The sequence below is a fragment of the Lontra canadensis genome, unplaced genomic scaffold (assembly GCF_010015895.1).
Source record: "Lontra canadensis isolate GAN:19392208 unplaced genomic scaffold, GSC_riverotter_1.0 scaffold16, whole genome shotgun sequence".
Taxonomy (NCBI): Eukaryota; Metazoa; Chordata; class Mammalia; order Carnivora; family Mustelidae; genus Lontra; species Lontra canadensis.
The window spans coordinates 17,885,925-17,904,148 of record NW_022631010.1 but is presented as its reverse complement, the minus strand read 5'-3'; the positions used below and the strand labels follow the sequence as shown (position 1 = coordinate 17,904,148).

The 18,224-nt window shown below is 40.9% G+C and overlaps 1 protein-coding gene across 1 annotated transcript in view; it reads right to left on the bottom strand.

Annotated features, from left to right (window-relative positions):
- Positions 1–18,224, bottom strand: part of MACROD2 (mono-ADP ribosylhydrolase 2) — a 1,923,023-nt gene that overhangs the window by 143,036 nt on the left and 1,761,763 nt on the right. Inside the window, exons 10-11 of the mRNA XM_032859215.1 lie at positions 12,274–12,318; positions 4,744–4,827 (exon numbers count right to left, since the gene is read on the bottom strand). Of these exons, the coding sequence (XP_032715106.1) occupies positions 4,744–4,827; positions 12,274–12,318 (129 nt within the window). The remainder of the gene's footprint in view (positions 1–4,743; positions 4,828–12,273; positions 12,319–18,224) is intronic.

Genomic DNA, 18,224 nt, shown 5'->3' with positions numbered 1-18,224 from the left:
GGGACAAATAAGATAAAGACCAGATTGTCAATGCAACTAGAAAAAAAAGAATCTAAAAAAGGAACCATGTTGAGATACCACCTTACACCGGTTAGAATAGCCAAAATTAACAAGATAGTAAACAACATGTGTTGGAGAGGATGTGGAGAAAGGGGAACCCTCTTACACTGTTGGTGGGAATGCAAGTGGGTGCAGCCACTTTGGAAAACAGTGTGGAGATTCCACAAAAAATTAAAAAATAGAGCTACCCTATGATCCTGCAATTGCACAACTGGGTATTTACCCTAAAGATACAGATGTAGTGAAAAGAAGGGCCATCTGTACCCCAGTGTTCATAGCAGCCATGGCCACAGTCTCTAAACTGCAGAAAGAATCAAGATGCCCTTCAATGGACAAATGGATAAAGAAGATATGGTTGAGATATACAATGGAGTATTATGCCTCCATCAGAAAGGATGAATACCCAACTCTTGTATCAACATGGACAGGACTGGAAGAGATTATGCTGAGTGAAATAAATTAAGCAGAGACAGTCAATTATCACATGGTTTCACTTAAAGGATTAACACAGAGGACATTGGGAGGTGGAGAGGAGAAGGGAGTTGGGGGAAATCGGAGGGGGTGACAAACCATGAGAGACTGTGGACTCTGAGAAACAAACAGGGTTTTGGAGGGAAGGGGGATGGGGGGTGGGTGAGCCTGGTGGTGGGTATTAAGGAGGGCATATATTGCATGGAGCACTGGGTATGGTGCATAAACAATGAATTTTGGAACACAGAAAATAAATAAAATAAAATTAAATGAAATAAAAAGAAGCTACTATAACAATGCTAATATTTTAAAATTACTTTCATTTATTTAATAATGCATAATAAATATATAATTGTATTTTGAAATATAAAAAAAAGAGACAATTAGACTGAGATATTACTTCTTAACAACTACAGAACTGGTAAGGATGGGGAAAAAAATCTTGAAATGCTGCAAGAAAATAACCACCAACCTCAAATTTTTACCCAGGAAAATTGCCTTAAAAAATAGTAAAATGATGTTTCCACGCAAACAAAGCCAGAGAGATTTTCATTAAAGGAACTTCTGAAAGGATTTCCCGGTGAAAGAAGGAGGAAAGAGTGTGAGAGGAACATGTGTTCTTAATGGGGCTAAGTTTTCTATAATATTCTTTCAATTAATTTTTTTGAAAGAAAAAATTGGTCCAAATTCCTGAAAGTTGGAATTGCTAGAACTGACATTTGATCCTATAACAATTGATCCTATAATTTGTCAGCTCATGGTTGGCTTATCATTTATACCACATGCCAGCCAATCTGAAGTTACTAATCATTTCATATTGACATGGTGTTTCAGTGGGTCAATACTCTGATCCATGAAAGTTCAATCAAAACAATTAAAATGAAACTCTATATCCCAAAGTCCACCATACAAAAATGCTAATAAATACATTTAGAAATTGTCTGATTATTTTTTATGGTGTTCAGTACTTTAGTACAACATTTGCTAAAGTAATAAGGCTTTCAGTCAAGCCTGCAATGATAGCAAAATTGCCTCCTTCAAAAAAACTAGGTCTAGTTTCCAGAAGAGGAAAAGGGAAAAGGGTTAGCAAAGTTATGTCGTTTGTAGAAAAAAAGAAGAGTTTCTGACATTAACAAGCTGCATGGACTTTGGGCAAGTTAAAAACCATTCGTAGTCTACTTTAAAACAGATCGGTATAATGAAATAACTTGCCCAGATGTTCGCAAAATTCTTCTGGATCAAGATACAGTTATTATAGTTATATATGCCAGAAAATTTAGGTGAGTTTGTGTTCCAACTCTATTCACTATGATCCTGTCTGAGAATGGATATTATAAGGTAAACTGAGGTAATCAGGAAGACCCATGAGGCTTGGAATCAGGGCTGGGAACCCAAAGGAGAGAAGAAGTAAGAGGAGGCCAAGTGATGGAGAATTAAACTGAGTTATCTATAAATAAAAATACCAGAAACTTCTCTTACTGAAATAGATAGATAGATGATAGATAGATAGACAGATAAAGATATTTCTATCTATCTTTCTATCTATCTATCTATCTATCTATCTATCTATCTAAGGGAGATGACCACATTGGAACAGGACTGATAATTCTAAAATGGGAAGCCCACCACAGAGAAGGATCATAATCTTCATTACCCTTTCACCCAGGGATGCAATATTCCCTTTGCATGTCTAGTGGGAAAGAATTGTAACTCTTTGCCAATCAAAGATTATAACACTTTGAATCATGAGAAGAAGTGAAATATATGTAACATGAATTAACATGAATTCAGGACCTACTTTATTTCATCAAAATAGAAACACTGATAAATAATGAGTGCCCATGATAGAAGCATCTACCTCCGCCATGTCCCCTTCTTATCATTTTCCCGCAATGGTTACTTTTTTGCCCCAAAAGCCATCTTAGGGACAAACACACAATTCCCGTGTTTCTATAGAATGGCTAATGTTAGATTTCATCATGATGCCACAGACAGAATGTCCCTGGTCACGAATCCACAGTGATGGCACTTTGGTGCCTTAGAGCATATTCTGAGACCATGTCTTTGGGTGAGGTGAAGCCTATTATCTACTCATTTTGGGATTACACAATGATGTTCCTAAGCAAAGGAAATTACTTGAGAGGCAAAAGAAGTTTCTGCTCATCTGAAGGAATAAGTGGGAAGAGCAGTTTATGGCTCACCATGTGACACTCAAAATGACCACAGCCCCAGGCTCCAGAAAACCACCTCTGATGTGGGTTGGACATTTGCTGGGAACCACTAGGTGAGATGGAGCCTCACTAAGGAAAAGGCAATTGTTGTTTTGCCCTTAACCCGTTTCCCAATCATGACCTCAAGATATTGTCCAGGAAATGACCTCATTAGAGTAAGAGATGACAGTCCAAAACTCTTACCCTCTTGGGCTGTTACAGCTGGCCTTCTTCAGGGTTCTAAGTGTTCACCATGAATGGTTTGAAGCTCTCAAGCACGTTAAGTGAATTAGAGCAGTGTGCACCCCTCATGGTGCTGATTATGATGGCGATTATAATAGCCATTATGAATGCCAGACCTGTGCCAGGCACTTCATACACATTATTTCTATCATTTACTGTTAGCTGGAAATATTTATTTCTCACTCCTCAACAAAAGGGCAGAGAACATTTACTGCTGTGTCTTTCTCCCCATCCCCTCAGTTATCCAAGCCTGGGGGGAAGAAACACATTCATCTTGAGTCTCTCTCAGATCCCCCTGTCCACAGAGAGGGCATGTCTTGGGCTGTTCTTTTTCATATAATTAGCTCACCCAGTAGCCTCTGTCTAGGCACCCAAGATACCAAGGACAATAGTACTTGCTCCTGAGGAGACAGAGGTTATGTCTTTCATATTCAGGAGTGAAATCCAGCATTAGGAAGCCCATCTGGAGGGCAGGGAGACCAGATGTTCTCATCTAACTTCATTAGTAACAAGGCTTATGTTTTTGGTTTCAAACTTTCTGATAGTTTCGCCTTCTCAGCTGGTTCTGAACCCAGATGTGGACGAAGGCAGTGTCATTGCTTATCAGTTGGAACCCCGACACTCATGCAGGGGCTGTGCTCTCATGGGGAAGAAATGTTCAGGATTTCCCTTCAAGAGAGAACATGCTTCTGTGAATGAAATGAGGCAACAGCATCCACTGGCCACACTTTGGGGTCCACTGAAGCATTATAGTCACACCGAGGCCACTTTCTCAACCAGCTGCTTGCAGCCAGTGAGTGAACTGGAGGAAGGGGATCTTGGAACCACCCATTCCTGCCCAGTGCTCTGGGCCTCTCCATTCTTTCCCAGAGTTCACTGCAGATGGAGGCTCTTCCCAGCTCATCTTCCTTCTCTCCTTCGCCTCCTCCTGCTCTTCCCCTATTTACCCTCAAGGCTCCCCCCTCCCATACATTTCCTGCACTTCTATTTCTTGTCTTGGCATCTTCTTTCCCAAAGACCCAAGCTGACACCATCAGTATTATAATGCTCTCCAATTCACAGCAGATGAAGGGAGGCTCCAAAGTAAGAAAGGAGAAAGCATAAATACGTTCCCCTTTAAGAAGTTCATGCATACTCCGGAGATGAGAGGCTCCCTTAAAAAAATACCTAATCTACATTTTAAAAGAAAAATGTGAGTATCTTATAGATGGTACTAGTGTTGTAAGTCAAAGAGAGACTGGCTTCCTTTCTTCAGCAAACTGAGCCCAATTGAGCCTGTCCATTTAATGCAAAGATATGCTGGCTTCTAGAAAGTAGAAGAGAACAAAAAGACCAGAAACATTTCCAGCACCCACTGCTCAGGTTTGAACCTGAACTCAGAATGTACTCATGAAAAGAGCAAATGATCTCAATAAGGCAATTAGCTACTCACTGCCCATCACACCCACATCTCTATCTTTACACTTACTCCATGACAAAGCCCCCAACTTGTCAGCGCTTTGCAGAAACAGAAAATACATCACAATGAGAAAATGGGTTTTTCAAACTTGGTTTTTACCTTCACCAATTAAACCCAAATTTGATATTTTGTCTTCACATTCAGGGGAGAATCAACATATTAGGAAAGGATAAAGAATTCTTCTGTGATTTTTGAACCCTGGGAAATATCAGAACATGAGAGCACACACATCATTCAAAAGTTAACCAGAAATTTCTTTTCATGGAGTAATTTTTTAAAGACAAGAGGAACAGGACTCACCTTCACTAGAGTCTTTGGAACATTCTGGCTTCTTTGCTTTGCTCTTCTTGGGGGGTGGAGAGAGGCCTTTTGGCTCTACCCCCTCTGAAAGCATAAAGATTTAAAGCATTTTTATTTAGATATTAAATATTTAAAATTATGTTGAAGTTTAAAGTCTCCCCCCACCCCTCAGTAAACCCACATGTATAGTGAAGCTTGCTCACAGATTTCATTTGTCATTTTGGCTGAGCTAAATTTTGGCAAGAGCCTGTGCTTCTCCAGCATACATAGATCGACATTAAAGCCTCAGCTTAACATCTTTTTGTGACCATCACTAATGATTCACACAAATGTGAAATCTTAAATGCTTTTTTTTAAATTAAAAGAAATTCTCCATAAGGCAACCCCAAATTATTATTATTATTATTTTTTCTCCACGGGAGTTTGATTTAAAACTTCACGGATTAACTGACAGTTGCCAAAATGCAATTTCATTTTACTAAATCCTCAAAGTAGAGCTAGATCAGCTGCAATGTCATCTCATCTTGGGAGGCTGGGGTGGAGCTTGAAATTATCCTCCTTCCATTTAACAGATTTCTTTAGTCATCCAAATTCTAAACAACTTCTGTATGCCCCCAATTAAATTAACATGTTTCCCACTTTTCTCAATCCTTCCCAAGACCTCCTGGGGCTGAGTCTATCCAAGGAGGCTGATAATTTAAATTCTGAAGACTGAAAAAAAAAAAAAAATTCTGAGGACAGTGTTAGGAAAAGTATCTCTAAATTCATCCCCTTCAGATATAGATACTTTGTTATGCATTAATTTGTATTTCCAGTCCTGGTCTCTCTACTAAGCTCAAAGCTTATATCTTCAACTTCCATGGCAGCTTGTTTTGTATTTGAACTGGCTGTCTTCTGTTTGCACCTCCAGATCCACTCACCAACCCCTACCCCATCTCCCACCCAGCTGTGCACTGGGAGACTGGTCTGTACTTGAAATTTCTGGCTTTCTTCCTAGGCTACTAGTAGCCTTCAGGGGCTTATTGTATCCCTCTATCTCATATCACAGCCCCAATCCCTTGGCCTTCTCCACATCCCCTTTGTCTCCAGGATCAGGTAACCACCCCCTCCCCCACTGTCCTTTCAGGGCTGGGATTTAATGGTGCCTCCCTCTTTCCAGCCCTCATGATTTCCCATCACTGGGCTCTCACCAAGCATTTCAAATTTATGTAAATAATCCCATTAGGCATTTCAAACAGCACAGCTGCAACACGCTCTTGATGTCTGCAAACCTGTTCTTCCCACAGTATTTCACATCTCACTATCTACCCAGGAATTCAAACCCCCAAACGAGATACTGTTCTTAATGTTTCCTTTCAGTCACTTTTCCAGGAAGGTCATTGTAAGTCTTATCAGCTCTCCTCCACAACATCCCGTATTCATCCACTGAGCTCATCCTTTGCAATCATCCTCCTAATCCAAACCAGCAGCCTCCCTCACCCGGCTCCCTGTAGTAACCTCTGTCCTGGTATTCTAATCTCCCGGAAACTATTCTCCTTGCAGCAGCCAGAGTTACCTTCTCAGTATAAACCTGATCCTGTCGCTCATCTGTTTAAATACCATTGGTCTTAGAGTAAGATCCAAATCCAAGTCCCTGGGCCAGGACATGGCCATTGCGCTCTACCCACAGCTCTAGCCTCATCTCCTGCTTGTGCTTTGGCTGCCTTTGTGTGTTCTTCGGTCATTACTATGCCAGTTTCTGCCTTAGAATGGTCACATCTGTGGTTCTTCTCCCCTCCCCCTCCAAAAACGCACACTCATGTGTCTACCTCCTTCTCACCTATTAATCTCCAACCAAATTCAGCTACCAAGAAAGGCCTCCGTGAATTCCTAATACGAAGGGTGACTGCGAGGGAAATCGTTCTCAAATACCTCGCTTGATGTATCTGAAATCATCTTGTCCTCTTCTTTCTTTATTGTATTTTTCCCTTCTCCATCCCACCTCCTAAGAATGTGAGTTCCTTGAGAAAAGGACATTTCCTTATCTCTCTTTCCTTATCTCTCTTACATCCCTGGTACCTAGTAGTGTTTTGAGAATTTCGTTTCCAGTTCGGTTTTCTTTCCCCCCCTTACCCAGGCCTTTCTTTAAGGCCAAGATATAATGGGGCCCATGCCTAATTCTTACTCTCTTAGCAGCTGTCGCCTTATGCCAGGATTCTAAAATTACACTACAGAGCTATGGCGACTCATTTTTCTTTTCCCATTTATTAAAAAAAGGAACAGAACAAAAAATTGCATTTGATAGATGTGCTATTAAAAACTTTGGCATTATGGACTATAAAGGTTTTTGGGCACAAAGTTAGGCTTTCTGTGGTTGCGAGTCAGTCAAATCTAAGATCATTACCATGGCCAGGGTGAAAAATTCTGCCAATGATTACATTAGTAACTCCCCCAAACTTCTGTCACCAGGTGTGAGATGGATGTTGACCCTTCAGAATGGGTTCAGCAAAATCAGAAATGAGATGCTTGGAACAGCTCACTGAGCACAGATGCTGTGCTCAAAAGGATGCGTAAAATGGGCAAAGCAATACTTGTGATCTCCCTGGAAGGAGACTGTAAGACTCTCTGGAAGATGCCTCTGAAATGCATCATCTACAACAGGGACTAAGAGTAGAGTTTCCCATGCTGGGGATTCAACCCCAAACCAGCATTTCCTGAAAGTGAGTTTTTGATAATGAACTTGATTTCCCAACCTGAATAGGAATTCTTGGGGAAAGGATAAGACATCTCTGAAAGACATCTATGTGTCTCTCTTTGTCCACATTTTGAGATAAGTACCCCGAAAGGACTAGTGCTTCATTTTTTTAAAAAGTGATAGGGCCCTCCTTGGGTAGTCAGTGGGCATGGATACATGTTAATTATGAACATGTCATCTACGACATTGGTATCATTTCATAACACCCATGGAGGCACTCAAATGAAAGTCACTGATAACACATGGCCTCTGTGCTCAGATTTCTACTTGTGGGGCAGCAGAAACAACTCTCCCTCTTGATCTGGGGAAGCTGAGGGAACATTCCTCCAAAGCACCCAAACTTCTCCTAGGCAGCATATCATATGATCTATGTTGCCTCTCTTTCTGACAGAGGGTGGAGACTTGGAGCGTTGCTCTGAGCATAGCTTTGTCACCTAAAGAACTCAACTGCGCTCCTCACCCTCATATATCTGAACTGCCGTAGGTGGCCATTGATTTTCTGTCCCTGGTTGGGGCCCATTTCAACAATGCATGGTCTTGGGAATGGAAAGACATGGGGAAACATTTTCTAAGCTAGGATTAAAGAAACTGACAAAGGATTTAAAGGGAATCCTCAGCTTTTAAGCCAGTTTGTCTCTGTCATTCCCCGTGGGGGCAGAGCTTCATCTTGAGGATGACCTTGTCTCACACCACCTGAGACGCTCCTGCATCTAAGTTACTTTTAGAGTCAGAGACAGGGTGTGAGCTTTGGGGTCAGACACACTTATGGCTCTCCTATTTAAGCCAGGAACTAATTCCTCTCGAGTCTTGTGTAGTAACAATCCTTGGCTCCTAGACTTGTTGCATATCTTAAATGAGTTCATGTATGTGGAGCGACTGGCATGAGGTCCATGTTGATTAAAATCTGGTTCAGCAGACGCGTGCTGGGACAGACGTGAGCCAGCTGACCACACCTATCTCTCCTCAACTCCCGCATTCATTGACCTCATGTTTGGTAGCTTGAACACCACCACAATGGGTGTATTTACAATAATGAAATATACAGGCTCCCTCCAGTTGGGTTTCTCTGCACCCAGAGAGTCAGGTTAGCAGTACCTTACTGGTTTTGGGTCTTCAGATTATTTTTCACTATCATTCACTAGTTTTTACTGGCCAGTTATTTCTCCGAAGTAGCCTTTCACTAATGTTAGCTGCATTCGTAAAAATCCCTCCAGCATTTCTACATGTATGAGAAGAAGAGGTGATACAGGGTGGAGGAAAGGCAGCTCTTAATGGTCTGGTTAGAGACCTGTCTTAGAGACCAAGACACCTGAGGATGAGATCTGAACTGAAGCCAGCCTCCTCACCAACATCTGGCAAGGCCAGTGGCCCATCATGGAACCATTCTGCCCAGAATTCCCCTTGATTTCAGCACTCCCATGTTAGAAAATGGAGATCAGCCTTGCAAGCCCATTCTGGCCTGGTGACTTAGCATCTTTGGGGCATCGAGTGTGACTTCCACAGCTGCATCCAGCCGCTGGTCACAAAACCCCCATGAAGCCTGATGAGACTAAAATCAGAACTGATGATCCGATTAAAGTGCCCCAAACCTCATATGCTGACTCAAACCTTGTGGGCTCAGCATTAGCATTAATAATGATTTTCTTAAAATCACTCAGTGGTTGGGAGAGCTAGCTGCATCTCATTAAGAAGTCAACTCCCCCTGCCTAGAAATGTGTACTTATGGCACTTAGGCAAATGGTCCTTAGCCAGATAAAGTCCTTAAATTGGCCAGCTGAAAGGGCAGTACTCCCTATGGCTGAAGGATATTACAAGGATACTTCACATGAGCAGGATAAAGGAGAAGACAAGAAATTGACATTAAATGTAATCCAAGATGGGGTGACTACTTAAAGTCTTTTTTTCAACCTACGGTTCTTTTAAGCAATAAGACATCCCTCATGAGTATGGAAATGGATATTCTAATTGAAATTTCACCTTGGGCTTTATGTTTTACAAAAGGCAGAGTCCTTGTCTCAGGTTGGATTTTCTCAGAAGACGCTGAGACAGGATTAGAGAGCAAATGCTTCATTTAAGAAATTACCCCAGAGGGGCACCTGGGTGGCTCAGTGGGTTAAGCTGCTGCCTTTGGCTCGGGTCATGATCTCAGGGTCCTGGGATCGAGTCCCGCATCGGGCTCTCTGCTTGGCAGGAAGCCTGCTTCCCTCTCTTTCTTTCTCTCTCTCTCTGTCTGCCTCTCTGCCTACTTGTGGTCTCTCTCTCTCAAATAAATAAATAAAATCTAAAAAAAAAAAAAAAAAAAAAGAAATTACCCCAGAAAGTGCCAGAGGGGAGTAGGGAAGGGAGACAGGAAAGGGAAGGCAGCTGATACTGGGTGTGAGCAAGTTCCACTGGGGAGTTCTGGGTGTTGGTATCAAATCTCGTTGTCCAACACCACACTTTGCCAAAGGATACATGAAATGTATCTAGTCTGAATTGAGACATGAATGTAAAACACACACACACACACACTTCAAAAACTTAGAATGGAAAAAAGAGGATGTAAAATATCAGGCTCCTATAATATATTGATTAGTTGTTGAAATGATACTATTTTGGATATTTTATATTACATAATATAGTATTAAATTAATTTCACTTGTTTCTCTTTACTTTTTCCCACGTGATTACTAGAAAATCTGAAGATAAGCAGGAGGCTCCCATCCTATTTCTACTGGACAGCACTGAATCATAACCTGCCTCAGAGTTGTACTGCACAGTTCCCCCAACTCTTGTCCATTGTTGCCTAAGGACCACTCCAGACAAATTAACCCCCTGGCACTTTGAGTTTGCTTTCCTGACCAGCAAACAAGGCTCAGCTGAGGGTCACAAGAACTTTCCTTAGACTGCTGTGGATATTGTAAAGCAATGGCGGGTACCATGGATATACAGGCAGGGAACTGACAAATGTTATTATAGCAGTAATACCTCCTTTGTTTCTGTTCCTGGCTTGTAGACCCTCCCTCGACTTCTCCTGCCCTCTGAATCCACTGCCCTGGGGAGACCAAGGGAACCATAGGACTCAGGCATGTTTGAACTGGAGAAGAAGCTAGAAGCTAGAGAGGAGTTATGACCGTTGCTCCTGTGAGCTGTTACAAAGAAAAGACCTGCTGGTATCTTTCCACGAAGACAGTGGGAGATCAGGGGAGGAAGAGAGATTTAACCAGGAGAAAGGACCATTTTAATCAAACCTTGACTAACAGAGATCGTTTACCTCAGAATTTAAATTGCTCCCTGTTAATGGAGCTGCTCAGACTGAGGTTGTCGGTGATTAATGGATGGAGTTCTGGCATTGAATAGCAGGTTACACAAAATTAGGACCTCTGAAATATCGATTTTAATTTTTGAAACCTGGCCCCATCTCATACCCAGAATAGTGTGGTTGCCAAAATGGGGAACATGGAGTACTTATACTATGGAATTAAGTTCTATACCCTTCCAATATCTAGAGGAGAAAGAAAGAAGTGATAATTTCATGTTTACTAAGATCCAAGAAACATTTCAGGTATATCTCCTTTAATTCCCAAACAAGACTATATGGTAACATTTTTTGACCACAGAGGTATAAACTAAGGCCTATAGAGAAAACTTTTACCTAAAGTCCATAAATGGAGGAGCTTGGATTGAATTCAGTCCTATTGATTTCATGAATTCATTAACAAGCACATACCGAGTGGCTCCCTTAGGCCAGATCCAATGTTTGCAACCACTAGATTTCCCTCATCAAACACTGGTCTTTCTTGAGGAGTAGGCACACATCTTAATTTCTGATAGTGAGAAAAATAAATCCTATATACCAAATATATGTACCAAAGATGGCCACAGCAAGTCTTCAGGTCCCATGTACTTTACGAAAACCTCACTGCTCCCCATCAGGGGACTGAGCCTATCTTCTCTCCCCATGAACCTGGGCAGGCTTCTTAATGACTGTTCCAAAAAAGAGTTTTGTGGAAGTCATTCTGTGGGACTCCTGAGGCTGAGGCTTAAAAAGGGTACAGCTCCTGCTGGCTCACTTTGCTGTCTCTAGAGAAACCACTTTGGAGCCTGGCTGCCATGCTGAGAGGAAGCCCAGGTTATTGAAGGAGGCCATGCATAGATATTTCAGAAAACTGCCCCAGCCAGGGTCTCAGCTGAGAGCCCCAGAGCCAGTATCAATCGCCGGCCAGACATGAGAGTGAACAGATCTTCACAGGATTCCAGCCATCACCCCCAGCCGCTGGGGCATCCTGATGAGGCCTCAGACCTTGTAGAGCAGTAGGATGAAGTCAGCCCTGCTGTGCTCTGTCTGAATTCCTGACCCACTGAATATATGAGCAGGATAAGCAGATGCTTTAATCACTAAGCTTTGGGGTGATTTGCTACACACCTCTATTCGTTATAACATCAGGTTCCATTTTTACCTCAGCTTTCAGAAAGCTGAAAGTCTACTGCTTAAATATGCTAATTGTATAAGCCACAAGAGTTAGCACAACTACTTTCTCATTTTATAACCTTGAGTGTACATTTCTATTTTTTTCTTTTTTGTCTTTTCATGCCAGTATAGCTAACATGCAGGGTTATGTTGGTTTCAGGTGCACAATATAGTGATTCAGCAATTCCTTACAGTACTCAGTGCTCATCAGGATAAGTGTACTCTTAATCCCCTTTACCTATTTTATTAACCTTGTTACATTTTTCTTTGAAAAAAATGTGAGCCATACATAAACAACACAATGATCTTTGCCTACTCCCTATGAATAAAATAATAAATTTAATACCTGCATCTTCTTTGAGGTCAACACCTTCTTCTTCATTATTATCATCTATTTAAAAAAAAAGAGAAAAGACAAAGAAAAGCTCATACAAAAGCTAGAAACCCCAGAATTCTCCAATCTAATAAAAATGCAAAGGCAAGAAAATACTCAGCAGAAAACCTGGTAGACCATGCATTTCTATTGTCTTATATTATTATGCTAAATCAGTGTAATGTAATGTAAACAGACATTAGAGCACAATTTTATACCTAGGGTTTATGCTTCCTTTTAAAAATTGTTAGATATGTCTAACAAAACTATATATGCAACAATTTGTTTTGCTTTTAAAGTTTCACACAGTCACTTTGGTCATTTCAAAAGGACAAAAAAAAAATCACACACTTTAAATGCTACATTTTTTGCATCCATGAAAGGGATGCACCCTCGCCTCAAGTATTTAGAAATGTGGGGCTTGCTATTTGGGTGTAGGCTGACACCTGGGTCCAATCCCCGCACTGCACCATGGAAAGTGCTAGTTTGCTATACTTGCAAATCCAAATCTTTAACCAAGCAAATTCAAGTGCCCTTCCCCCAGCCCACCCCAGTCCTATCATTCCCACTGGACTCCCCTCATCCCAGTGAAACCCTCTGTAATTGGGCAAGGACCCATGTGTCCTCTCTTCTCTGGGTGACATAGTTGCTTTCTGAACTTTTGACGTATCGTCGTCTCTTCTCGGTCACTGATGCTCACATCCAGGCAATGCTGAATCCTGTCTTCTTTCTTTTTCCTCTGTATTCACATCACTACTACTCAAATTCAGACTTCCCTAGTTGGTAATTTCTTAATGTGCTCTTCCAACTCCTTTTACACATAACTGCCAAATCAATCTTCAAACACAGCTCTGATCCGGTTCATGACTGTTCAGTGACTCCTGTCTGCCTGATGAGAAAGGTCTAGACTCTTTGGGGTCACATGCAAAGCCAGCAGTACCTGCTCTGACCACTCTTCTCGGTTTCCCCTCCTCTGTTCCGCTCATGCTACCACCTTCACTCAAGCACCACTCGATTCTGTTTTCTAAGATCTCTGTTAGTTTTCACTACCTGCCTCAGTCCTGGAAGCAATGCCTTTCTCCAACCCTGTTCACACTCATTCTTCGAGCTGAGGCACCGTAACATCTGCTCCATCCAAGTTTGAGTGAATAGTCTTCTCCTCATTGTAGCTTATTTTTAACACCTTCTGAGTATCAACTTTAAGGACGTTTGGGCTGAGGTCTGCATACAGCTCCTCCACCCACCCATTCATTAGGCATGTGACCATGGAAAAGTTACCCGCCAGTTCTCCGTTTCAGGTTCATCAGCTATAAAGTGGGATAATAATACCTCCTACATAGAGTTGTTGCAAGGATTAAATGAGATAGTATTACATAACGCATTAGAACACCTACTGAAATATTAATATATATTATATAATATATAAATATTTATGTTTAAATTTATATATAATATATAAACATATTATTATATAAATTTATAAATTATAAATTAAATAAATTTAATTTAAAAATAAAATTATAAATTAATTAAATAAATTTATACATATTATATATTACATATTGTATATAACTTTATGTATTAGTTATTATTGCCACCAAATCATGAGTCTACTTTTTAACATATTTGTCTGGCAGATGCCCATCTCTAGATCATAAATTCTACAAAGTTGAAGACTGTCTTATGTTCCTTTTTTCCCCTGGTACATAATGTGATTAATTTAATACACTAAAATCCATGAAGAAATTTCTGCTGAATTAAAATTTTTAATTTTCTCTGATTTTTTTAGTCAAATTGGAGAATTCCTGTGTTTATATTTCCTATCTATCTCTTACATACCAGGGCAACATGGATCTACATGATGATTTGCAAACAATGAGGACTCAGTAAGGATTTGTAATTTCCTCTCGGACATATGCTTTACATCCAATAATTTCTTGGCTAAATTTATTCAATGTGACACTCTTCAAAGTGCTAATTATAAAAGAAGATTATAGATATACCAGTCACTGGGAATGGAAAATGCATTTAATTTGAGGTTTTAGGAAAGTAATTCTTGATGGCCATGGTTAATTTTTGAAGAAGTAAATTTTCTTCCATTCAAATTGTTATAAAATTAGTGATTTTCTATATAACTTATTTCTTTCATCTTTTTCCATGAATAGAATATTGGGAGAAAGAATATCTTTCTATTAGAAATATAATTTTCTAACCAAATGATTTATCAAAATGTTACAAAGTAAACTCTTCACAGATTCTTCCCTGACCTTAATCCATTTAAACAAAATTTTATTTTTCAGAGCCATCGAAAATACCTAGAACCATCTCTATGGCAACAGACTTTCTGGAATCTCAGAAAGGGATGAAAAAGAGTCTCCACAGTTCCCAGGGAAAGATAAAGGAAGAGTCAAAGATCCCTTTTCTTGTCAACTATGTGTATCTGTTTGTCCATGTGGCAAGCACTCATTGGTAACCTTTTGTATGTGTGGCTTTATGTCTGGGGAAATAGAAAATACCAGGTTACACAGGTGTCTAGAAACTTATTAGTAAGGAAAGTAAGACATGCAGATACATCTGAACATATAATAGAGAGGAGTCAGTGCACTTACAAAAGGGTGTCAGGGGAGGGACAGCTGCTACTGGGAAGGGTTTTTGGAAAATGTGACATTGAGCTGATATTTGAACTTTATAGACTATACTGATAGCATCATCCCTAGAATGTCCCCAGGTATGGAAGGATCAGACTTGATGTTATTATCCATTTATGCATCCATTTCACTCATTTATCCATATGGCAGTTAAAAGTATATTCAGGATCTGGATTCAGACTGCTTGGGTTTTGCTTCCAGGCCAAACCATGTGGAGCTGTGCAGTCTTGGGCAAATTACATAAACCTACACCTCAGCTTTCTTATCTGAGAAATAGGGATAATAAAAGTACTAACTTTCCAGAGTTGGTAAGACATCCTACATGCAAAGTGCTTACATGGAATGAGCATTCAATAAATAGTGGCTATAGTGTTAATGGTGTCGTTATTCTCACTACTTTCCCTACTTAAACAACCATTTACTGACCAACACCACATGTCGGAACTGTGGAAGACCTTGAAGATAGAGCTGACAACCTAGTCCCTCAGAAAGCTCACAAAGAAGTGGAAACAGCAGTCAGAAGAGGAAGTAACAGATTCTCTGAGGCAAGTAGTCCGAGGTTTTACTGGGAAACAGACAACAAACAGCTAAGTCAGAGAGAAGGTCGATGAAAGATTTCCAGAAGAGCTGAGGCTTCCGTTGAATCCTTAAGGGAGAGTTAGAATTAGCTAGGAGGAAGGAAAGGCTGCAGTGCGTTCTGGGCAGATGTGGGTGCCCTACCTACACCCCCTTGTTCCTTGACATTTCCGCCAGCCCAACTTCCAGCCACCAGCCCCTGGGCCTCTGCCTGAGGGCTTTCTCTGGGCTGCTGGAGACTGCTGGAGAAGTATCAGGGAATTAACACCCCCAAGAGGGCAGCCTTTCACAAGGGACTGCCAAGATTTGCATATAAGTACTCTAGTTCCCTTCTCTAGTGGGCTAATTTGGAAGCTTCTCCCACAGTCCTCCCCTCCCCATCCTAACCCTGGCTTTGAGCCAATGGTTAATTTCATTTATAATTAGGCCCTACGCTCTTCCATCCCTTTCCTGTCCTTCTTTCCCACTCTCCTGCTGGTGATTCTTGGGGTCATCTCCCAAATAAATGACTTCCACTTGAATTCTTGTTTTGGGGTCTGCTTCTGGGGGGATTTAAACTAAAAAAAGGGTAACTGCATTGAAACACAGGGAAAAACATCTGTGAAAACACATGGATACGAACAGCCAAGATGCTTTAAAGGAAATAAAACAAGCTTCCGAGTGGCTGAAGGGAAGAGTTACAGGGGGATCTGTGGGTAAACTATCCTGTTCTAGCTGCATAATGGAGGCTCTTCCTTCCTGGGTATGATGGTCAATCGCATGTGTCAATGTAACTGAGCCATGGAATGCCCAGACATGTGTCACAAAGGACTCTGGGGGTGTCTGAAAGAAATTTCGGAAGGAAATTAACACTTGATTTGGTAGACACAGTAAAGCAGATAGCCCTTGTAATGTGTGTGTGTGGGGGGCTCATCCAATAAGTTTAAGATTAACCCTCCCACAAGGAAGAGGGTACTATACTGTTGGGACAATGGGTTTTTCCTGCCTTTGGACTCAAATTGAAACACCGGCTCTGCCTGGGTCTCAAGCTTGCAGGAATTTGGATCGAAATGACATCACTGGCTCTCCTGGTTCTTAGGTCTTCAGACTCCCACTGGAACTCTGCCATCCACTCTCCTGGGTCTCTAGCTTGCTGACTGCAGGTCTTGGGATCTGGAAGCCTCCATAATTACATGGGCCAATTCCTTATGATAAATTTATATCTACATCTATATTCATATCTATATCTAAATCTATATTCACTATTGGTTCTCTTTCTCTGGGGAATCCTAACACCGTAGATTGAAGAATTTAAATTTTATCCCAAAAATTACAGGGTTACTAAACAAGTTTAAGCAGAAAATGACACACCAGCTTTTGAGAGAGAACATTTTTCATAAGTGAAATTTACTAATAAACTATAAAATGCGCACCTTCATATTTTGGTATTATTTATATTAAAATCCAGCACAGAGTAATTTTGGTCTACAAAGCACCTAATGTGCTGTTACTTATTAATGAAATCCACTTTAGTTCAACATTATTCTATAAAATGTATTCACTTGAGCCATGTTTATGCAGCACATATCTAGCAAGAATTTTTCTCTAACAAAACCGGGAAACAAAAAAGCAATATATGAAAGAAGAGGATAAGCCTATGGAGATAAGGAGGCATGCCATTCAAAATTTGGAAGCAGTTAAGGGACCGATGATGGAGCATGGGCCCAGAGCCATTGCCCTTTTAACAGTTCTTCAAGCATCATGCTTCTTTGTTAGAGGATGGAAATCAAGTAAAAGGTTCTAAGCCAAAGTTTTACAAATATCATTTCAAAATAGAGGGCAACCTATCAGGTGGCATTGTGGCATTGTTCTGGGTGTTCAGAAATGCCGATTCCAGAAAACCTCCCTCCCTTCCTCAGCAGAAAGGACCCAGTTCAACTCCTGGGGCCTCTTTGATGTTTCTTTCTTTCTTCCTTCCCCCCTCCCTTTCTTTCTCTCTCGTACTTTCTTTCTTGATGTTAATTTCATAATCGATGCCAGTTTTATTCACCGCACCCCTCTCTGTCAGATTACCCTGCTGAATTCTGCACAAAAATTACAAGTATGACTGGAGTTCTTATTTCAACCACATATGAGTGTGAAGACCAACTGGTTTCCCCAGGAAAACCAGTTTTCAGTAATAGCTTTGTACACTTCAGAAACCCCTTTAAGGATGTGTCTAACCTACTTTGAAGTCTGTAATATCTACTTCACCTTCTTTGATGGAAGACAGAGTTTGTTAGAGGACAGAGCATGCTGTGGATTTTGGAATGACTCGAGATGGGTCTTACTCCTTTATCTAGAGTTGCTATAATGAATGCAGTCTTTCGGAAAGTAGATGGTATAAAAACAGATTATGAAACCCCACAGAACTGTAGTCTAAAGTGTGGTCTTGGACCAACAGCATCATCACCACCTGGGAACTTGTTAGAAATGCAAATTCTTGGGTTCCACTAAAGATCTATCAAAGCAGAAGCTCAGGGGAGGAAGCTGACACTTTTTTAACAGGCCCTCCAGGAAACGCTCATGCAAGCTCCAGTTGGAGAACCATTGTTCCAAAGTAATGGTCTTTGGGTGCCGGAGGAAAAGCTCTCAAAAACATTAGATGTCCTACTTTTTCGAGATCCAAGCTGAGCTACTTGGTGATTTCTGGCCAACACTAATGCTGGTGAGGGGTACCCA